General features: G+C 44.6%; 1 protein-coding gene across 1 annotated transcript in view; it reads right to left on the minus strand.

Annotated features, from left to right (window-relative positions):
* Positions 1-3,100: 3,100 nt before the first annotated feature.
* The window catches only part of satb1b (SATB homeobox 1b), a 73,099-nt gene continuing 51,390 nt past the window's right edge, over positions 3,101-24,809 (minus strand). Inside the window, 2 exon segments of the mRNA XM_061717479.1 lie at positions 3,101-4,163; positions 9,695-9,901. Coding sequence (XP_061573463.1) covers positions 3,534-4,163; positions 9,695-9,901 — 837 coding nt within the window. The 3' untranslated portion in view covers positions 3,101-3,533.

Genomic DNA, 24,809 nt, shown 5'->3' on the forward strand with positions numbered 1-24,809 from the left:
TGGTGAGCACTCTGGGGGGGTTGTGTTTAGTGGAGCATGTACGACACACACTCTTTAAATATGTCCTGCTGCAGCTGTGCATCCTTGCATCACACAATTCAGAGGATTTGATTAACTCACAGTAGCTGCATGTTTAGTTTTTATTTTCCAAACCGTCCAGACCCGGCAGCTGCCCGGCAACGCCAGACTCTGAGCTGCAGTTGTTGTGGGGGGGGGGGTAACGCAGTGCTGGTTACCGTATAGGTCTATACAACACCACATCTGCATTAAATAAACTTGTTTGAGGTTTAGTTTCTTTCCTCCTGAGAACTTTCACCTTTTAATAAAATGTTTTCCAGTCAAACCGTTGCTGCAGAGTCCTGTACGAGTATGAACCCGGATCCACGGCCCGTCTGAAGGTTTGTTTCATCTTACTTGCAATGCCCTGTCACTCTGTGCAGTTGTGTATTTCCTCTGAAAAACAATTAAAACACTTTTGGATCTCTCTGGCTTAAAGTTGATCTTTATTTCGACCTCGTCCGTCCTTCGCCACCCGGAAGCTTCATGTGGAGGAAGTTCATTTTCATTTGATATTTCATCATCTCGGCTCCTTCTGTTTAAATTCTCCTCCATACTTAACGTTTACTTGGCTATTTTTTTCAAAATAAAAGCTGAGGAGTGAAAGGGTTGCCAGGTTTGGCACGTTTCCCTGCTCCAACACATCTGGCTCAAATGAACGGTTCACATGCAGACTTGTGCAGATGTGGATGACCAGCTGATATAAAACCAGCTGATATGAAACACCGACTGGTGACTTGTGAAGTCATGGCTGCTCTAAACTCTTTACAGCTCCATCATCACTTCAGGTTTTGAATGTTTACCTCCCTCTCCTAACCCTGAAAACTGCAAACTACTCTGAGAACGTATGAGCCACTTGGCCGAGGAGAATAAGCCTGATGCTGGTGAAAACAGTGATACGGGAGTTGCTTTGTTCGGTGGTGGGCCATCCCTCCATCATCTGTACCCACTTGCTCCTTTTTAGGGTCATTTGTAGGTGTTGCCTCAGTGGGTCATTTTGTTTCATGCACTGATTTCATATAACTTTGTTTTTACTGTAAGAAGCCCTTCCCGACCTGATTCCCCCGCCTGTCTGGGCCTCGGGCCGCCGCTACGAGCAGACGGGACAACGGGGTTAATCTGGGGTTCAGCCGACCCCCTCAGGGACACTGAACCACAAAGGGGGATGGGGATTTATCTGGCAACCTCGTGATTGGTGGGCAAACGACTTTATCCAGTTATATATAAATAATGAGAACGAAAGAAATAATGAAGCTTAATGGTGCCTCTTTATTTGAGGTGCTACTTCTCGTCTGAAATAACAGTGAACGTTCTGCTTCATGGGGTTTTTCTTTTCCTCTGAGGGCACACGACGTCGCTTTTTATTAATGAAGAAAAAAAAAAGAGAGAGAAGGTAAAAGGCAGAGCGTGAACGGCCCCAGACTGGCTGGCACGTTTCTCAGGAAGTTTAACAGGTGAGGGTAATTTCCTAAAGGTGCAGGCGCCCGTCCTCACCTGGGGTTCACCTGCGCCGCGGCGCGCTACGCCGCGTCTCACCTCCCCCTGCAGACGAGCCCGTTCCAGCTGTTCACACCTCACACATTTTTATTTCAGATTTCACAGGTGTTTCAGATACACTCAGCAGTAGGAGAGCCCAGGTACAGTCCGTCTCCAGAGGAAGAGGCACAACAGAACGTCGAAGTCAGATTCGCATGGTGAGCTCTTACAACAAACTTCAAATATATTTACAATAATAATAAACAATCAATGATTCATAAGGTGTGATATTTACAGTTATTACAAACAGGATGTTCGGCGGCGGCGGCTGAACAGCTCAGCCGGCTTCTCTTAGCAGTAGTTTTTAAAATTCACATCGTCAATCCATCTCCTGTGTCTGGAGGCGACAAGAAAAACAGAAAACGGCCCCTGGAGGGTCGGGGGGGTCGGGGGGGCAAAAGAGTCTGGTCAAGTTAATGCCAAGAAATCGGTGGTACAATACAAACAGTTTAATCGTGTAATTAACAATCAATAACCACTTCTAGTTTGAACATTTCTGCAGAGAGGAACCGAGAAACACTTATAAAACAGTCGTAACAAAATAACCGGTGTTTTCTCATCGAAACCAACTCATAAAAAAACTGACGCTTTTGTACACGGTAATCTTACAGGAGGAGCTTTCTGAATTGGATCGTTAACCAAAGGAAGACACATCGCAGACATCGATTTTTCACACAGATTGCATATGTTTTTCTTTCTAAGGTGTTCTATAGGTTAGTCGTCTTACCTAAGCTTATTTGCATGAGAGTAAAAATTGCATACGACATTAATTTGTGAAGCTTGTAGAATGATTTGCTCGACATACAGCACTTTATAGGCAACCTTTAAAGCACATGTTTCTCCATTTAAAACGTTTAAGACACTTTTTGTTTTTACTGCCCATCGAAATTACACGTATAAATAGGAAGGAAAAAAAAAAAAGAGGAAGAGTCTGGAATTAAAAAAACAAAAAAAGAAAAAAGAAGCGCCATGGGACAAACCTTAAAAATAAAAATTACATCAGAGACGCCGCATGAACTGCAAATAAATAATGTCCGACAACATAAACATCGTGTAATTCACATTTCTAACTGTGTGGCATTTCAGAGTTACAGTGACAGAGATTTTGCAAAATAATCTAACATCGGCAGTGCCGTATAGTACAAGGCATTTGTTGGCATAGTTTCTTTAAGACAGTTTTTTTGTCTTTTTTTTCTTTTTCTTATCATTTTTACAGTTACAATATAATGTCCGTCTGTATGTGTATATATAGATATATATATAATTATATATATATCTATATATGTATATTTATATTTCTATTTCCTCCCCATCGACGCGCAGACCGAGCTATTCCCGGCGCTGCACCTGGGCCGGGTGATTGCGTTCCAGAGTTCAGAGTGATCCATAATCACATTATGCTCTTTTTAAAAGAATAACTTATCTGCCAGCAGGCTCCAGACTTGATACCTCATAATTAAGGCCTTGACAACCACTTGGTCCTTGATTTCATTTGCTATTTAAAAAAAAAAAAAAAAAATCCAGTTAAACGTCACGTACGTAAACACCTATCAAAGTCCTAGCAAACTCCAGGGGAAGGTTGGTTTTTTATTTTTTTCCTTTTTTCAGAATATAATCAGTAGCTCAAAAAGATAATCAGTGTAAAACGACATACATTGAGTGCAGTCAGCAAATATCCACGGCAACATACTTAGAATAATTTTTTTTTTTTTGTGCAGATTATTTAAATGATGCATCAAGTCTTTACAGTCAATTATACAAGTTTTACAAAATCCAAAAGTAGTACTTGTTTTACTGAGTCTGAGATGGGCTTTCCAGTGTGTGAACACGTCCCGTGGCCTCGCTGAGAACTGGACCCCTCCGTGTTTGCGGCGTCGGCCGGACCGTCTCTGCCGACGCAGTCCCGGGCCCGGTGCACCGGAGCGGCTCGCGGGGAGTCCTTACTCCTTCACCTCCGACTCCGACAGCGCCTCGGGCCCGCGGCCCAGCTGCTCCTCCATCTTGATGGAGAAGATGGTGCTGTTGGTCTGCGTGCTCTCGTCCAGCTCCTTGAGCAGCTCGCCGCCCTCCCGGAAGTCCGTCAGCTCGGGCTCGAAGGCCGGGCTGCTGCCGCTGCTGCTGCTGCTGGTGTTGGTGTTGGCCGCCGTGCTGCTGCTGCTGCCGGGCTCCTTCTGGGCCCGGCCCGGGTGGTTGACGTAGAAGCGCTGGTTCTGGAAGAACTTGATGATGGTGAGCTTGGGCAGGTCCAGCTGGGCCGACAGGGTGTGGATGGCCTCCTCGTCGGGGTACAGCCCCACGTCCTGGATGAAGCTCTGCAGGATGCCCAGGGCCTCCAGGGAGATCTTCCCCCCGCCCGTGCGGGACTTGATGATGCCGCCGCGGCTGCTCTCGTCCTCCGTCTCGGCCGGGGAGGCGGTGGAGGGCTGGCGGGGCGGCAGCCGAGGCCCGGCGATGGACTGCTGCTGCTGCAGGGGCTGCTGGGACAGGAGAGGCTGGGACGGGTGGAGGGACAGGGAGGGCTGGTGCTGGTGCTGGTGCTGGTGCTGGTGCTGGTGCTGAGGAGGCTGGCCCTGTAGCGGGAGAAGAGGAGAATCAGAATCAGAATCAGCTCTATTGGCCAGGTTCAAACATTGTCCAACAAGGAATTTGACTCTGTTAATTTCGCTCTTTCGCAGTAGATAAACAAATAAACAATAACCAAATGTGGTATTTTTGACATATGTACAGAATAAACATCTAAGGTGCAGCAGTTTGAGGTAGGGGAAAAGAAAAAGGACAGTTCTAAATAAAATAAAATAAAATAACCTATTTACAATTTTACCGTTTTACAATTTTACAAAACAAATTATACAAAAAATACAAAAAATTATACAAAAGAAATACAAAAAGTGAGAGGTGCAGCAGATTGAGGCAGACATGATTATTACCGAAGGAGGGGGGGGTAAGTGAACACTTATCACAACCTTAGCCGTGAGGAGCAACGGAGCAACACGGGGTTGAAGGAACTTTCTGTGTTTTTATCTTAACAGATGGAACGTACGATTGAGTATTAGGGCCAAACTAAGACAAAACTAAAACAAAACAACAAAACAAAAACTAAGACATAAAAAAAAAAATTGGAAATTGCGAGAATAAAGTCATAATATTATGAGAATAAAGTCGTAAAATTACGAGAATAAAGTCATAATGTTGCGAGAATAAAGTGGTAATATTACGAGAATAGAGTCGTAATTTTTGAGAACTCTAACAGGAAGAGCAGTCTTCTCCCTGTGTTAAAATGAGGAATATTGAGCAAGAATATAACTTCTTGTGAAGTTATATTTTGGTATCGGTTTCACAAATAAGGAAATACTTATTCTTTTGGCACATCAGCATCAAATTATTATCAGTATAAGGACTTTAAAACGATTGTGTGGTTCCTTCTTTGAAATAGACGCAGTCGTTTACACAGACTTGGAAGAAAATTACGTCTTTTGTGGAAGAGGAAAATCTTTATGATCATCCTCATTGTTTCCTGAGAAACAACAAAACCTCTTTGAATGGCAGCAGATGGAACCACCGACAGCCCTGCAGTCGACCAGACAGCTCCTCTTCCACAAAAGACGTATGTTCTCATAAATTACGACTTTATTTGTTGTAATATTACGACTTTATTCTCGTAATATTACGAATTTATTCTCGTAATATTATGACTTTATTTTCGCAACATTATGACTTTATTCTCGTCATTTTACAAATTTATTCTCATAATATTATGACTTTATTCTCGTCCTAATACTCCGTCGTAGGCTGGAACTCTATACAAGTTCATATTTCTCATGTATTTAGCAAAGATTGGTTTAAGATTCAATTGAAACAATATCTTTTAAAATTTAATGAATTATGATTTGACATTTGGAAAGGAATAGAATGAGGTTTGAATAGAATGACAGGTAGTGTAAACCCTATCACAATAAAGGTGAAAAGTGGTCAAGAATTTTAAGATAAGGTCATTTCAGGCAGGTATTCTTCATGAAGGTGTTTTATTTTATTTAATTTCTATGTATTTATGTCTGAGAATGATGGTGATTTAGTTATTATCTGTGTTGTTTGTGACTAAGGGAGTTGTGTCTATTATTGCTTTGTTTGTCATGTATAATGTATGTCTGTTATGTATTAAGTGTTAATTTGTGTGTTGTGTGTATGTCGCACCCCAGGAAGAATAGCTAATACTGTTGCTAATGCTAATGGGGATCCTAAACAAAACAAACAATCTAGTGTTGTTTTTTTCAGCCTGTTTCAATTTCAGTCTAGTCTTTGGGTCAAACTATCATTTTAGTTTTTATTAGTTTTAGTCACGTTCATCCTCCTTTTAGTCTTGTCAAGTTTCAGTCGACTAAAAGTCTGAGCATTTTAGTCTTATTTTAGTCAGAATTGTCCAGGACTATTTTAGTCTTGTTTTAGTCAAAGATTGTATTTAGCCAAACCCATTTTACAATTCAAACAAGGTTATCTTATTATTATATTATTGTTACCTTATTGACTCAAGAATACATTCATTCCAGATACAGAAGGCTCTAATTTGAGTTTACAACATAATAATAATAATACATTTGATTTATAACACACTTTATATTTAGTAATCTCAAAGTGCTACAGAGCAGGAAAATAAAACATGAACATTTATTGAAAATATATTTAAAAACAGAGCATATAAAAGATATATTTAGCTATAAGATTTCTTAAAAAGATGAGTTTTCAGGTCACGTTTAAAAGCCTCTTAAAAGCGCATATTTCTTTTTCCGCATTTCTCCCTATCTTTTTCTTTTTTGACGACACATTGGGTTTTCTTTTCCACGTCTATGTAGGAAAGTGGATCCAAAGATGGTCTCTTCTTCTTCTTCTCCCCCCCAGAGCAGATCCCTGCGTTGCCATCGGCTCCTTTCTCTATGGAACTTGTAACTATGGAACATTTCGTTTGGTCAACGAAAATGAAGACACATTTAAGCTTTAAGTTTTTATTTTGTAATCTACATTTTAGTCTGGTTTTTATTCCTCTACGATATTGCATTATATATTTAATTATCGTTATCATCACATGACCAGCATTTTCATTGCGTCTCGTTTTCCTCAGGTGATAAAGGTTTGCTGACGACGATATTTAGTCATAATTTTCGTTGACGAAAGCAACTTTAGTTTTTCCCACTGAATGTAATCAGCAGATGCGATTTGCTTTTCTTTTCTCTTTTTTGGGGGGGGGGTGTGGGAGATTGAGTCTCATTGTGGAGGTGAAGGCAGCACACCAGCGGGAACCCAAACAGACACGAGCAGCTCTGCACACAGCGGGAATTCACAGGGAAACCGGCCTCTCCATCACATCCTCTGCTGCTTATCAGACTCCGAGGCCCGACGGCGGTAAACAATCCACGCAGCGATGGCCCGGCTGATTTGCCGCAGTGTGAGAATGCTATCGATGGCTCTGGCCTCGCCGCCCGAGCCCCGTTGGTGTAAACACATGACACATTACTTGTAAAATGCCTCATTGTGCGGCTGGAGAGGGAGCGAGTGGGCAACTCGTGGTCCCTATTGACCCCGCGAAATGGGTGCTCTTTTATTTTGGTTTCTGAGTCAGACACTGCAGATAGGTGTTTCATAATCGAGTTCGCCGGAGCATCGCTTCGCAGGGACTCTGCTCGCCAGCTGCAGGAACGCACGCAAAGATGTGGTTTCATTGTACAGAGCCATGATAGTTCTTGTTGAGCAAATGGGAGTTAATTTGGCTAATGTATCACGTTAGTGAAACACCGGCACAAAATGTTTAAACTCTGGTCTTTTATGGATGCTGCAGAACCGCACCGTTAAATCAGAAATAATCCGGTTTTATCCATCTACAACCGTTTCTGTTTGCATGCAAAGTATGCACAAAACTCCCCCGTTCCCGATCTGCTGCTGAGACTGATTTGTAAGAGAAATCCTATTACCTTATTTATATCCAGTAAATGAGAGTCTTTGTGGAGCGCCGGCCATGTATCCAAGTAACCAAATAAGTAATCAACCAGTCAGCTGTGGCACGGACTTTTAATAGAAGTATTATTGTACTTCATTAAGATGTTTCTGCTGTTAAGCGGGGCTCTGTGTTATTTTCTATTCATACGCCAGATGTCTCGTGTTAAATAAGTTCAACCTAATAATATCTTTAAAAAACGGCTTTTGCTGAAAGAGAGGGAACTGGAAAGTGTTGCTCTGGTTCTAATTTACAAGTGTTCATTACGCCTCTTAAGTGTTGTTGATTCATTTTGTTCAAATATTACTTGAGATTGCATAAAAGCAGAGAAATTATGTTTTTAACTCATTTGTTTTTTTTAAATGGAGACAAAAGCTCAGTACTGTCGAGACTGTTTCACGTGCTCCCTGATAGCAGCTTCTTTGGGTTTTTCCCTTCGCAGCCGATCTGTACGTTTGGCAGAGGCAGGAAAATGTGTCAGAAAACCAAATGTCATTAAAAAAATAATTTTAACAAGAATGCTGCCCCTGTGACCCTGAACAGGAGGCAGCAGCTCTAGACGATGGGTGGATGTCGGCTGCCCCTCCCGACGAGAGGAGTAAAGTAACGAAGTACAAATACTTCGTTACCTTACTTAAGTAGAAATTTTGGTTATCTATACTTCAAGGGAGTAATTATTTTTGACGACTTTTTACTTTTACTCCTTACATTTTCACGCAATTATCTGTACTTTTTACTCCTTACATTTTAAAAACAGCCTCGTTACTCTATTTAATTTCTGCCTTTAAAAAAAAACTATCCAGTTAAATTGCTCCATCCGGATAGAGTGAATTTGGTTGTGGTTGTTTCAGATGTTCTTGTCCAGTTTTGTTCTTACATCCGTTCCCTCAGATTCCTGCAACTAAACTTGGATGTACATTCCAATAAAGGTTAGGATAAATGATAACATGCCTCTGAAGTTTGACTTTTTGATCTTCTGCTCTCTGAAACACATGTTAATGCTCAATAGTACACATATATGGTTCTTTAATATATTTGCATTATACTAAGATGCATTCATTTTCAATGGCTTTTGTCCTTAATGGCTTTTTTCCCCTTACATTACTTTTACTTTTATACTTTAAGTAGTTTTTAAACCAGTACTTTTATACTTTTACTTGAGTAAAAAACTTGAGATGATACTTCAACTTCTACAGGAGTATTTTTAAACTCTAGTATCTATACTTCTACCTGAGTAATGAATGTGAATACTTTTGACACCTCTGCTCCCGACACAACCCTACTCGTGCATCCGGGCTCCACACCGGCACTTTGAACGGCATAAAAAAAATAAATTAAAAAATACTTGTGTGGTTCTAGTATCTTGCCCAGGGGCAGTTTGGAACGTGACGATGGTGGATATCAAACTTCTAGCTGAAAGGACAACCAACTCGACCAACGACTCCATTTGTGTTAAATAGGGTTCCAGCATGTAGGCCTGGGCGATAAACCGAAAATGTACCGACATTCACTGCGATGACCGACGCCAATTTTTCCATGTCGGTAAATTCTGTGTTTTGATAAAAAAAAGAAAATATATACATCTTTTTGTCTGTTTTGACTGTGTGATGATAGGCCAGTTTCCTTCCCCTTTAAGACGGCGTATCTGTAATCATGTGACTCCACCACCCAGTCTGACCGAGAAGGGAAACCCGAGAAAATGGCTGATGCTTCAAACGAAGAAGCGGCTGACATAACAGGGCCTCACATGGCATTTCTTATGCTGAGAAATTAACTTCAGCGCACCGTAACTCCAACAGCTCATCTTACAAACTTTTGTTTGTATTTGTTGCCGGCTAAGGGTTATCGTACATTTATCATTATAGAGTTAAAACTGCCTAATTTATGGTGATATGGATTTGAGGTCATATCGCCCAGCCCTAGCAGATAGCACTGCATCCCAGTCTCAGTTACCCTTTTTGGTTATTTTTGCTCAAATTTACCAATTCAGCCCCTAAATAGTTAATATAAAAGTGAAAAAAGGCCAATTAGTTCATGGAAACTGAATTGTTTAGTATTTGTTCTGTGAAAACCCCTCGGCAGGGTTTTGATACCACAACAGTATGGAGAGTATCTCACCTGTAGCTGGTCCGTGGAGAGGTGTATCAGGTGCGACGGCCTCTCGTTGTGGTGCTGCTGCCCGGCGCTGCTCTCCTGCTCGTAGATGGCGTCGCGCTCGACCTGAGACAGACTCAGGAAGCGGCGGATCATGGACAGGTTCTCCCAGAGGGTCCGGTTCTCCGGAGACGGGTCCTCCTTCCAACGCAGCAGCTCACAGAGCCAGCCCTGGAGGGAGAGACAGGGAGGGTGTGTGAGGAAAACTTCAGAGTTTCAGGCGTGACCTGTTGGACGGTGTCCTCTATGGACCGGGTCATCCAGGTTTCTGGAGTAAAGACTTGTTTCGAACCCCAGATAATTCAAAACAAAATGTTTGAATCAGTTCTGTGGACATTTGTACAAAAAGCTCTTTAGGGTCGTCTGAAGACGGAGATGGGAAGGTTCAGCAGCGCAGCAGGACTCAACAACGTAACAAACACACCCTGGCCTACGGAGCAGCACCCTCGCGTACGGAGCAGCACCCTGAGCAGCACCCTGGTGTACGGAGCAGCACCCGCGCGTACGAAGCAGCACCCTGGCGTACGGAGCAGCACCCTGGTGTATGGAGCAGCACCCGCGGGAGAAAACGAGTGACTCTGTGTTTGAAACGATCCACCAGAGGGCCATGAAAGACAGAGCTGAGACGACGACAACGTGGTGATCATCCCAAACAAATACCACACACACACACACACACACACACACACACACACACACACACCCCTCTGATTTAATCATCAGGAGATGCTCACGTGTGCAGATCAGTCTTGAAACATATTCAACCTAAATTAGTTTATATTTGTGTTAAAAAACTATTAAAAAAAAGTAAAATGCGAACAACAAAATCATTAAGTGTTGGAAGGAATAAATAACAAATACTGTTATTTATAGTGTGAGAACAATGAAAGCTGCTCATTCAGTATCACACACACACAAAATAGTTTATTATTTCGCTTTAGACCGGCGCGTTGTTCTAATAATTGGTTATTAATTATGGATATGAAACTGCCCTCCTCCATATAAATAATTAAGTTACAATAATCAGAGCGCTTTGGTTTAAACTCTTCCTCTGAAAAACAAGTCATTGTTTTAGCAGGAAAATGAAGATGTTATTAAAATGCTGCTTCAAGACGTCCAACCAGCATCAACTCCATCAGTGACGGCAAGTGAACGAGGCGCTGGACGAGTCGCTTAACTCAAGAAAACAAGACGCCTACGTTTCTAAACACTCATCATTCATGACCTTCGACCAAACTACACACAAACTTAACTGGGTAGGGTTGTACACGTTCGCTAGCGCTGGTGTGGGTGTCGTTGACTCAGAGCTGGAACTCCAAAAGGCCGGTGTGCAGGAACCAAATAAACCCTCCCTAAGACTATGATCACGTCTGTGGGAACAGATACCCAGCATGCACCTGCTCGTACTGCTCAGGGTCTAAGACTGGTTAAATATTAAATTGTTCTGTATGGTCCAAGTGTTGCTGGAGGCTGCTCCATGTAACGGATGAAACGCGTTTAAAAGCCAGTTCTCAGAAATGTAGAAAGATCTTATTCAAACCCTCCAGTGAACCTCAAACCAGCACCAACAGACCCCTAACAGAACCTGTGTCCCGTGAAGCGAGCGGCCCGACGGCTGACGTCTACGTCAGAGGAACTAAACGACATCAAACAGGAGAGCCGCCCTTAAGGTCGACACCCAGCGGTCCGTCTGCAGCTCAAGGACAAGGGACACGTCTCCTGGGGACGACGCTGGACACAGTTTGGACAGAAGACGGATGGTTTGTGGGAGGGGTGAAAGGGGGAACCAGCGTTAACCACAGACGGAGAGACGGAGGGCTTATATTTCAACCCACGAGGTTCTACTACCATTTGCACCTTGACTCGTATAACCAGGTTACCGACCAGAGCAGTGATGGGAGGCTCCACCAGCTCTTAAAGCCGCTCGGTACGTTTACTAAACCCTGTGGACGTGGAGAACGATCATGATGGACGATGCCATGGCAACCCAACGAGAGGTGGACTGATGTCTTTTTAAACTGATTTCCATCCCCATCAGACAGATTCAACACGCAGGGCTTGGCGGTTTCCCTCCGAGGGTGAAGACAAATCTCCTCCGAGACTCCAGCCATATAACTCTAACGCAGGGTTAAGCAACATTATTATCCAGCGCTGATTATTAGAAGATGAGTCAATAATAATCCCCAATACTCAGTCCAAACACAACCGTTTTAATCCGCATGCATTTCCACAGAATATCAATTAATGATTAAAAGTGTGATATTACATTTCTCCTGATGGGATTGTTGTAAATGTTGCACTAAGGAACTTTGTGAGAAGCTTAAAACCCGACTGACGGCTGCGTTTAACCGCGTGAACCTGACTGGAGTCTTATCCCAAACATCCTCATGCATTTGCAGATCGCTCTGATTTCTTTTTTTTTATTTCTCTTATTATTAAGATTTCACAAAACGTCCATACATTCACAGAAATATCACAATTTCTCTCATCTCACCCACTGTCCCACCATTGTTTCATAACCTAATGCATCTGAATTTCCGTATGCGACACAAATGCCATTCAGGCCCCAAAAGAAAGAAGAAGAAAAAGACCCCTGAAGTTCTGCAGTTATCATATAAAGATATCAACCCTGATTAAAAAGCTTTGCTTTGATAACATATGAAGAAGTAACTGATCGATCTGGAAGCTGAGTTCAAGCTGCTGATTGTGCCGACGACTAAGAGTGTGGCGTAGGACTGGTGGCGGTCCTGCCAGTGCGTCTGTCAGGACTGAGGACTCTGCTCAGACAGAAGGCTCTTCAGAGGACGAGTTACGCCGTCGGAGGCGGCGACCGAACCCTCGACGGGCTGGCGAGCGCGTGAGCGGGAGAGAGAGGAAACAACGCACCGAGGAGCTGTGTGGGAGAGCGGGCCGGAGTGCTGAAGCTGCAGGAGAGGTGAGGAGGGAGAGGAGGAAGGAGGGATGGCCGGGGAGGGAAAGTGTGTGTGTGTGTGTGTGTGTGTGTGTGTGTGTGTGTGTGTGTGTGTGTGTGTGTGTGTGTGTGTGTGTGTGTGTGTGTGTGTGTAATCTCCAGGCCAGTGTGCGGCAGCACCTTTCATTTCCGCAGGATTACACGGCGCTGCAACGCGCGGGGCCGAGCCACGCCGCTGCACGCGGGAGATAACTCAGCAGTTTGCTCGTCCCTCGTTCCAACTCCTCCCATAAGCCACATCAAACCCAGGAGAGGTGGAGGGGGGGGTGAGGAGTACAGGAGGATGTAAAGGAGAGAGAGGAACAGAGGTGGGTGGGGGGGCAGCAGGGGGGGCCGTAAAGCCTGCATGCCCACCTTGTTCCTTTGCCACGTTTATTGTTGCGTTTTTAATTTGCATGCAGAGGGATTTGGACGGCACTCCAGTCGGGCCGTCTGTGGTTTCAGCTGATTCTCTCTCACACACACACACACACAGACATAGACACACACACACACACACACACACACACACACACACACACACACACGCGGTACCCCGGCCCAGCGATGGAGTAATCCAACTCAAACACTCCCCAAACCAGCAGGATTAGACCCAAAGTGGCAGAGCCAATCACACGCAGGCGCGGCGTGAACTCCGCCTCAGCGCCAGGAAGTACAAAAGAGTTTATTAGTTCACCAGCGTGGATATTGTTTCTGATCGTTTCGGCGGTTCCTGAGGAGACGTGTAACTTTCACGGAGAGCTCTGGATGAGGAGCTAAAGCCTTTTTTACGAGATGCGCGCCAGGCGGCGGTTAGCGCTGCTCCCAGGCAGCCCTGCGGACGGCGGACAGTCAGCATTTTCCACGGCAGTTTCAAGAGCTTTGTTTGTGTTTGTCTAATTGCATTGCTTCCACAGGCCAGGCAGAGGCAGAGCGGGAGGTGAGGGGGGGACACAGGGGGTGAGAGGAAACTTGTAAAGACGAAAAAATGTGCTGAAGAAAATGTGTTTAATGTATTTTCTCTGCCACACAAATACAAAAGTACCAGTATATTAATATAGCTGCTTAAGACTCGGGGAATCACGAGATTATATGCTCAACATTCCCGCACTCGGCTGATATCACCACACTGTTGCAACTCTGTTTTCCCCTTTTATTGTTTAATGTAATTTGTTGAACCTCTCCACCGCAGCTGACAAGCACCAGCCGCTCTTGATTGGATCATGGAGCTCGCTGCCCTGCCGCTAAAGTGTTCCGGTGCGTTCCAGCAAACACACATCTAGGGCTCTTCAATCCAGTGTGCTCCGTGTTTTGTTGAGGATCATTAAGGGCTCTCTATAAATAAATAGAACAAGTAGTTCAGAGCAGGCCTAGTTACCGACCGGCGGAGGACACGCAGCGTGGAGGAGAGGTGCTCCTGCAGGACGCTTTAACCGTTGCAGCGCCGCAGCGCTGCAGGGACCAGGACTGCAGGAACTGCAGGGACCAGGACTGCAGGAACTGCAGGGACCAGGACTGCAGGAACTGCAGGGACTGCAGGGACCAGAACTGCAGCGCTGCAGGGACCAGAACTGCAGCGCTGCAGGGACCAGAACTGCAGCGCTGCAGGGACCAGGACTGCAGGAACTGCAGGGACTAGGACTGCAGGAACTGCAGGGACTAGGACTGCAGGAACTGCAGGGACTAGGACTGCAGGAACTGCAGGGACTAGGACTGCAGGAACTGCAGGGACTAGGACTGCAGGAACTGCAGGGACCAGGACTGCAGGAACTGCAGGGACCAGGACTGCAGGGACTGCAGGAACTGCAGGAACTGCAGAACTGCAGAACTGCAGGGACTGCAGGGACCAGGACTGTAGGGACTGCAGTCCCTGCAGGACTGCAGGAACTGCAGGGACCAGGAACTGCAGGGACCAGGAACTGCAGGTCGGAAGCAGCCCCGGCGACCCGGGAGAATCATCGTGACCTACAGATCTGTTTATGCACATTGCTGATCAAACTACAGTAAAACAACGACCCACATACAAAGTTAACAGACCCCACAAGTGAACATGTCAGAACCAGTAGTTCCCTTCACCCTGACTGGGATCCTGGGATCCACCTCGGGACGCGTCTCCAGGGAGAGCTACGCTACTGTTTGGGTACTATCTGGGTCAGTATGGTCCTGTCTGGGTCACTAAGCCCCGATGTGGCTTGTGTTTCCACCATCAGGTGGCTGTAGCTCTCCACCGCATCACTCCCACGCAGCACACGCTCTCCACTCCATAAAATCAGGGAAGTACGCAACGCAACACGGAGCACTTGGATCCTTCCTTAACCGATCAACCGACTGCAGTGTTCCTCCAGTTACCACTGGACTCAGGCCACAACAGCGGAGTGATGTGAGAATAACCAGCTGACGAGACCTGGCAGGAAGACGTGTTTCACATCTGTTAAGAATACACGGGTAAAAATCGTCCACTTGCTGAATACAATCTACCCCGGACATGATGCTGCTTCCCGTTTCCGTATTCTGAAATAACCTATATTAAAGTTAAGATCGTACTTCATATTTTCCAGGATTTAAGCATCTCAAATTGGGGATTTTTGTTTAAAAAAAAAAACAAAGAAAAAATATATACACAGTACGGACTAAAAGTTTGGACGTGGAAGTGAACTCTTGATCTGTACTGTATATTATATATATATATATATATATATATATATATATATATATATAGATATATATATATATATATATATATACATACATATATACACACACACACACACACACACACACACACACACACACACACACACACACACACACACACACACACACACACACACAATGAAAAAAAAAGAAAATACATTGATTAAAACTGAAAATCTTGCCACATCAGCTCCACCAGAAACTGTGTATTAAAGTCTGCATAAGTGTACTTAGTCATAGTCTCTAAACGGGATAAAGTCATTTAAATGTCTTTTAAACGACAGTTTAAAGTTTCACCTTGGGCTTTCGAAAATACTTGATGGTATTTATTCTTTTATTTATTTTTTCCACATTTTATGACATTTTAATGACGACACTTTAAGGTGTAATAAATCATAATTGTCAGTAACTGTCTGTAAACTCAACATTACATCTTGTGGCCCCCCCCTGAGCTCAGTGGAGCAGAGCCAAGCGGCGGATTTGATGTGAAGATGTTAAAGAGGGGCGACATTAGTGACGGAGCGAAGCCGGAAACACGGACCCCTGCAGGATCCGGCGAGACAGTGCCCCCCCCAAACCACGCAGAGCAGAGCAGAGAGAAGACATGGCCCTGTGACCTTCATGATGCCCCCCCCAAGCACATAAACTGCTGCTGCATCATGAGACACATCCAAAGCAATAAATGATTCTCGTGATTTTTGCTCGTGAGTAATTAAAACAATATTTCCAACAATTAGGACAATGACAGTCCTTCATGGTGCTTTTAGCGGGGGTGACACACCTGACGCTGAGAGCTCTGCCGCTCACAGCTCTGGTTAAAACTCCCAGAAACCACAGGAAGACACTAGCAAGGTATTGATGAGAAGACTGACATCGGATACAAAGGCCGGCTGAACTTTAATCAGAGTCTTCTTTTAACTGTCCCACTCTGTAACGGAGCGGGAGAGATCTGAGCTAGCAGGTTGGAGCAACGCTGAAGTCAGTTTCTGACTCAGACTGAAGGACCATGTCAGTTTCAGAGCAAAGAGGCCTTTAACCCGGTCCAGGTCCAGAACCACAACACCCGGACTGCTCCAACTTGGATTAAGTAGCAATAGGTATACATTTTCTTTTATACCAACCGCTGTTAAAATGATCAATTCACATACATTTTAATATTTTTAATACATTTTTATCATTCTGCCTGCACTGCTGGAAGCACTTCTGCTTTTACTCATTTATTATGGTTACTATGTGATGTTTTAATGTTTTAATTGTTCTTATTTGTATGTCTGTCTTTGTATGATGACTGTTTCCCATACTGCTAAATGAATTTCCCCTCGAGGGACAATAAAAATGACTCTGACTCTGACTCTAAGTTAACTTTTAGACGGTAAAGAGCATCTTAAATATGTGATTTGGGAAACTTTTATTCTATTTGCGAAAAATACTAAATTTCCCAGGTCCAAATATTACAAATATTTTGTAAAATCAGCTTTTTTATAAAAAAAAAATAATAAATCAGCTTTTACAGATTTTTGTAAGCTTCATTGTTTAGTGAGTAATTTTAAATTTAAGATTTGTTTATATTAAGGTAGTAAACCAGTTGGTGTTGAAGGAATCTTCTTACATTATTTAAATTTTAAAACAAGAGAAGAAGGTTTTATTGGGCATGTCTATGAAAAGTTGGGTATTTAGCTTTGGATATTAAATGTTGATTGTTGATTAAGTTTCGTGCTTGGAATTAAGATGATTATTCCTGATAAAACATAATTAATTTATGCTGAAATAACCGATCCTGAACCTGGTGGTTCTTCAGGTCTTGTCTGAAGGCCAGCGACTGAAGCATGCAGCTCAAAAACACCACGAACAAAGCAAAGTGATGAGAACGTGAGAGATTACAGGCAGATGGCAGCACCTACGAACATGAACCCCCCCCAGCCGGCCATAAGTGATGACGGGGAAGGATTGTGTTTGGATGAGTAAATACACTGTTTTCATTTGAGGAATATTCAAGAGCTGCGTACAAATATTTGACCATTTAGAAAATCTTCCCCCGTGTAGGTTTTATATTCAATTTCACAAAACAAACACTCATTTTTGAAATGTAAATAGCGTGCTATATTTACATTTCAAAAATTAGTGCTCAACTTTCCCAACTGTTGTTCCGTCCTCGAAAACTGTGGACGTCACGCTCGAGTTAAACTCGCTGCTGCTGCTACAACCACAAGAACTTTGGCAGAAGTCTACCACTTTTAACATCCGGAGAAAGGTCTACTATGAGAACAGTTTTAGCAGTTTGTCTACGGAGTAACGGATTTTCCCACCATAGATGACCTGAAGCTGGTTCCGTCTACACAACCGGTGTGGTTCCCCTGGACTCCAGGACTCTGGACACCACTGGACTGACATACAACCTATTCAAGAAGCAAGTAATGTGATGGAGGTGAAACGACAACCAGGCGAGTATCAAGACCTCCCAAATGTTGGGGGGTGCAGTAGCAGCAGAGCTGCTGGTTCTGCAGTGAAAACACGTTGATCCGAGCTGCTAAAAACAACCGTGGATATTTTGGAGGCTCCTGTACGAGTGGCGAGTCTGGGAACGGGAAGGGTACCAGACCCATTTCACCAGAGAGAATCTCCTGCAAAGCTGACTGGGTGAAGGCGGGCCCGGCTAAAGTTAATCTGGATGTGAAACACGGACGATTAAACACACAGATGCTCAAAACAGATTCCCTGAAACAATAAATACTGACAGGCATAGGATTATTTACTCTGCTGGCGCACACCTGCAGTCTAATCCTCCGCCTCACCTTGCCGAGCCTTCCTTCCTGATTATTCAGTCGTTTCAACGGCCCGCCGATCAGGAAGCTCACAGATCTGACCACGGGCTGGCGGGGCTCCGGTTTTGTTACGACTGACCAGATCAGATCATAGACCATCTCATAGTCCCCGTGTTCACATGAAAATATTTTCCTTGCTTAGTTTAATTGGTACATCATGTACGTTATGTATGTTTCAGAAATCTGAAATTGGTTTAATTTAAATTAAATTAAATACTTACCTGCTGTACTCTACTGCCCTTATTTTTAACACATTGTGCTTTTTATTATTTTACTTCTTTTCTTATCATCTTATTCATAATTTTATTCAATCTTATTTGTTATTTACTGTCTAATTATGTCGAATTATTTACTGTCTAATTATGTCTTGCCGCTTTTAATGTCAATGTAAAGCACTTTGAATTACCTTGTGTTGAATTGTGCTACATAAATAAACTTGCCTTGCCTTTAATTCACCGTACGAATTGATTACTCTTGTAATACTGTATTTGACCCGGTCTTTGTACGTTTTGACCGTATAAAAAACGTAATTCTTGCCATTTTAAGAATGAGATGTCGAGGGCCGAAGAACATAACCTCCTATCTGCAAAATTGTCTGATTGGTATTTTTCACTTTGGATGACATCACAAGTGGGCTGCACCTATTCAGCCTGTAGGGGTAGGATTAGGTTAGGATAGGGGTATCCTTAAAAAATAGCATTCTACAAGAAAACAACACAGTTTTTTTGTGTTTTCCCAAAAAAGTGAAATTTTCAGATAGGAGGTTATGTTCTTCGGCCCTCGATGTGTACCTGCTGTACTCTACTGCCCTTACTTTTTAACAACTTGTGCTTTTTATTATTTTACCTCTTTTCTTATCATTTTATTTGTTATTTACTGTTTAATTGTGTCTTGCGGCTTTTAATGTTGATGTAAAGCACTTTAAATTACCTTGTGTTGAATTGTGCTTTACAAATAAACTTGCCTTGCCTATGTGAGCGCTGCAGTCAGAAACCACCAATGAGAGCTCACCGCCCACCCGTTGGCTGCTCAAACCCCCAATGCCGGAGACACAGGGACGGCAGACAGACAGACAGACAGACAGACAGACAGACAGACAGACAGACAGACAGACAGACAGACAGACAGACAGACAGACAGACAGACAGACAGACAGACAGACAGACAGACAGACAGACAGACAGACAGACAGAGGGGTCTGTCACACGGCCCGGACCGACACCTTCCCCCTAATCTCATTTGCTCGTTATCAGTCCCATCTCGCTGACCTCGGCCACCACGAAAATAAATAAAATAAGCCAACAGATGTCCATCAATTTGCCATTTGAGTACCACCCCCCCCCGTCCTTTCGGATTACTGCGTGACCAGAAATAATGCTTCGGTTACAGTGCGACGAAAGCGACGAAGCAAACCCGGCAGCACTTAGACGGACAACATGACGAGTCAGAAAAATGAAAAAAAGAAATATTAAACAATCCTGGATGAAGATTGTGGCCATTGTTGTGGCTGGCTGGTCGGGGCAGGGGGGGGCGGACGGCTCCGGAGGAGCCAGACAAACCTCTCCTGTGTCTGACGAAGGGAGGGAGCCGGGAGGAGAGGGAAGACAATGCGTTACTATTTCCCTCCTCCTTGAACCTGGCGGAGGCCCAGCGCTGGCAGACGGCACCGGGCAGATAAATGCAGCTGATAAGGCGGTATGTCTAAACCTGTTCCTCCTCCTCCCCGCGCGCGCTAACCGGGGCTGCGCGTGCACAGCTCGGCCCAAACGCTGGGCGTGCTGTGCTGAAAATCCCTTCTGCCACAGTTGACGCCCATCTGCTGATGACAATTAAGTGTGGAGCTGTGAATCTCCCACAACAACAAGGACCAGAAAACCAGAGGAGGACTAAACAGTGACTCAGCCGCCTTAATTAAACTCCTCTGGAAGTCGGAGGATGCTGATCACGGGGCACAAAAATGCAGCAACAACACACTGCCTTCCTCAAACATAACAATTTTCATCTTTATAAAGACAATTTCATCCATCCAGCAGAGGCCAGAAGTCCTCCGAAGGTCCACGTAGCCCGTCGGAGGAAGAGCGAGGGTGAATCCACCCATCGCAGCAGCAACATTAATGCCACCTTTCCACTAGTACCTACTCGTCTCTACTCAGCTAATTCGGCTCGACTCAACTCGGCCTGGTTTCTTTTCCATAACAATCCAGCACCTGGAGCAGAAGTAGGAGGTTGGAGCAAAGCTGCTGTGACGTATTTGATTGTGTGATCTAAACGAAGAAGACAACAACACTAAAGAACCTGGAGGAGATGATAGATGAGCTGCTGGGTCTGTGGCTTGTGTTCAATATCAAGTTAAAAAATGAGTGAGAGAAGCTTCAAACGGCAACGCTTTTTAAATTTCTTTTAGTTTGTCTCGGCGCTGCTGAAAAGTCCGTTGGTAGCCGTGAGCAGCTATGAAGTGACAGAGCTCCTGGTAGATCTGGTCGTTCCTTATCGCCGGTCTACATCCCTTTTTAATTCTCTCCTCAGCCACCAGGTTTATGAACATCTGCACCTCAGAGTTGGATCACTAAATGACGTTGCTGGTAGAATAAAATGAACAAGAAGCCGTCAGAGTCGCTCTTTCGTTGATGTCACATCCTGACTCAGAATTCTGACTCCAACCCCCCGACCAATCGGTGGCCTGTAGTGTGATGACGTCAGATACATTTTCAGCTCATCTCAAGGTTTAATGGGCTGAATATCGTGGCAGTGCGTCCACATGAACACGCCGGGTTCTGTGAGGTATTTGAGCCCAAAGTGACCCAGCTGATTTTCCTTCAACTCCGAAGAGATGGAGATAAGACTAAAGCAAAGGTCTCGGATGTCTCTGGTACATAAAACAGATGCAGACACAGGGCCGCATCATTCCAGCTGGAGTTATTCAGCTGTGTATAATGCAGCGTGGTGGAGGTTTTACAGAGAACTGATGAGTTTGGGGAGTAAAATACTCGACTTGACACTTTTATCTGCACAGAACTGCAGGCCGGGTTTTTTTTTTCTGCAGCAGCTTCAGCCCCAGAGTTGGCAACAGAGGGCCCCGTGGGCCCCCGAGGGCCCCCCCAACTGCTCCCCGGGCAGCAGAAAAGTGTGTGATGGGTTACAAGCAGCACAGGACTAACTTAGGTCTGTGTCGTGAAATAAATCCTGACAAAAATTAATATAAAAGTAGGGGGGGGGGGGGGGGGGGGGTTGGGGGGGGGGGGGCTTTTGCAAGTAAAAAAAAAAAAAGGTAAACAAAAGATCCTTGATGAAACAGTGCAAAAAATAATAAATATTAAACTAACGTGCTGCTTCAGAAAAGCAGAATCCACAAATGTCCCTCAACCTATGTCCAAAATAACGTCCGTCTTGCTCCTCTCAGTCCAGCCGCACCGCGGAGACATGCTCTGTGATGAATGATCAATGAAACCAAAGGAAAAGGAGATTACGGAGACTTCTTCCCAGTATGCTTTATGTTACATTTACAATGCTGATTCTGGGCCAGCGTTCCCATAGCGCTGGTCCCGAGCCCGGAGTTGTGTGCAAGGCTGCATCAGGAAGAGCTTCTGACATAAAACCGATGCCAAATGTGATAATCTGCTGTGGTGACCCTTAAAAAAGGAGGAAAGAAGCCGGAAGAAGCCGATAGATACTGTGGCTGTCAGTTGGCAACATATTCAACAGTTCCTCGTTTCCAATCGCTCTCCACTTTGGATGAAAGCCTTTAGTGCCCAATAAAACCTATTAAAATGTACCTAGGATGTGCACGGCTCAACGGGACGGACAGCTTAAAGAAGGAACGTGATACCATTCGAGACCGACGGTCAGGAAATCCGGCCAGAATGTCAGAAATCTTGCTCAGACGTTGTCAAATGTGCATCTCTTTTTTTTCCTTGTTTGAGTCTTTACTAAGATGCAACTTTTAAAAAACGTTGTCAGAGAAGGAGCACGAATCCACTTTAACTCAAGGATGTGGCAGGTTTTTTTATTTTTCTGTTGTCGGTTGATAACAGGAAAACAAAAAAATCCAGAGATGAAGACCTTTAATATTTATCGTGGAAAATCGGATGAAAAGAACCTGACTTCTTCAACGGACTAAAAGCTGCTCAACATATGGTCAAAGAGTTCAGACACATTTTTGTTTACCTCTTCATATTTGTTTCTTATGGATTCACAGCCTAATTCCAGCTTGCAGAAGAATAAAGAGAAAGACGACGAAACAGAGGGATCGAATGCTCGTCTTGAATCATCTGAATCATTTTGAAACGTGCACATTTTTAAATAATCCTAATAAAATGGAGTCTTGACTCCGATGTGTCGGAGTGGGTTCCTTCCAGATTGTGTCACCGTCCTCCTTTGTGGGGACGTCTGAGCGGTGGGAGAGAAACCTGCCAGCCTGAATCCGACGTGCCAAACGCTTCATCTGGAGAAGTTGCAGCCAAACAGTGAGCGTTTTCTGCGCGGGGGTCGCGACCTCTGCAGATACAATAGGCGAGTTGTCGACGTTAACAGATTGACGGCGAATGCGATGCACATTGTGAGGCCCGGCCATGACTGTGCAGGAAGCGGCCCTCTCTCGGTGTCGGCACTCGCACCCGCAGGACAATACCGAGCCGCTGTGTGAGGCAGTTTACGTCATGGCTGCCGAGCCGATAAAGCGTTCGGGGGGGATTTTCGAGCAAGCAAATAAAGGCAGATGGAGCATAAAGAATAACCAAAGGCAAATGACCAGTCCATCAAAAACGGAGCGCATTAAACATCTGTGTGGTTAGTTTTTCCCTCTCTTTTTTTTTTTTTTAAAGCTCGCATTTTATTCTTTTTCAGTAAAGTTCACCGCGGCGACACACGACGGCAACAACAGTAAAATGTGGGAGTGCCTCCTCCGCAGTGGGTGAAAACGCATCTGATTTCGTTTGAAGGTTGTTGTCGGCGTTTCTCCGACACCCCAAACCAAACGTGGAAGTCGTGAGACTGAATCTCACCTCAGATATCACCCAGCATCACATACTGGTGCAAATCTCCTCGCACAGGCTGATCGTGGAGCACAAAATGTCTGAAAAATGAGTCACCGGCGATGCTCCGGTGCACGTGTCTCTTTGCAACAAATATTAGTGCGGTGGAAAGTGCACCATAATCTAGTTTGGCCCGGCGGTGGGCTGGTGTTTGGGCACGAGCGCTGCCTGCACAGCCACTGAGAGAGCTCTCCCACTGCAAATTTACCTCGTGTTTATCATCTTTTTTCTGCTGGATGCTGAAGAGGCAGATGGAGGATGGATGCACACGAGATAATAAACGCACCCAAGATAAACTGCAGATAAACAAAAACCGCAGCTCCATTACAATCAAACACAGAGCACCTACGTGAAGTCGGATTCCATCAATTACAAGAGCTTGATTGAGATTTAATTCAAAGCTGGGGTTTAATTGCTAATATCAAAGGATAATTAAGCTGATAAATCATGACTGATCTTATTGAATTAGCGATTGAAATAGCGGAGAACCTGCAAATTGTCTGTGTCAGTTAAATAAGTGATTTAATTGGTCTACAAGTTTGCTTCAAGTACTAATGAAACTAAATATTCAACCAAAAAAAAAGAAGAGTGCTATGAAAAGTTTTTACATGTTTAATGTTTAATAGGGTGTAAAATCTGTCTCTGAATGTGGTTAAAAACCGCCTTCTCCAGCTCAGTTGATGCAGTTCTGGTAAAGATGGAGTAAAGAGGCGAGTATTGAGATGGAGTGATGTGGAGGGAGCGAGAGAAGGAGTGATGTGAGTGAAACCACATGCACATAAACAGGATGAGGACTTGGATAGATCCTAATGTCTCCCCCTGTAATTCCCCCTCTTTCTTCACACAGCACATGCACACACCCGTGTACACACTCCCTCTCTCTCTCCCTCTCTCTGCCTCTCTCTCCCTCCCAGACTGCATCTGCCGAGCTAGTGGCTGTAGTTAAATTGAAATATTTCCCGGCGTGTGTCAGAAGCATGCAGAATGGTAATTATGACAGATCTGATTAGGCGGGCCGAGTCGGGCGGCTCCGGGCTGCAGGTGCGACCTTGTGCATTCCTGCGTGTGTAAATAAAATTAATTACAAGCGTAGGGGGCGCGCGGCGCGTGACATCAGCACGCACAGGGGGGACTCCCACGGGGGGCACCCTAATGGAATATTTTCCCCGAGTCTAATAATACAGTTGGTATTGACTTGAGGTAATTAGGGGGATCATTAAAGCGCTTTTCCCGGCGTATTTGCCTGCCTGATCAGATTAGTGGGAATGGGCCTCAGAACAAGCCCTGTGTGGTCTGTCAGGAGAAGTGCAGACAGTGGGAGTGGGGTAGCTAGCTAACGTTTTGCAGGGAAGACAAAGCCGGCAGAACGCCGTCGCTGCGAGGGGACAAACTTTCCCGTTACTGGAACAAGAACTACTTAGAGAGGGCCGCTGAAATGGGTTCGGTTATGGAGCAAAAGGGGCTAATAACCGCCGCGCAGCAGCGAACGTTTATCATATAATAATGCATTAAAGATGATGACAAAGAGTCCTGGCAGCCGGGGCGGATTCCTGGTCGGGAGCTGCAGGGTAGGAGGCAGGAGG

This window comes from Cololabis saira, chromosome 3, assembly GCF_033807715.1.
Source record: "Cololabis saira isolate AMF1-May2022 chromosome 3, fColSai1.1, whole genome shotgun sequence".
In the NCBI taxonomy this organism is placed as follows: Eukaryota; Metazoa; Chordata; class Actinopteri; order Beloniformes; family Belonidae; genus Cololabis; species Cololabis saira.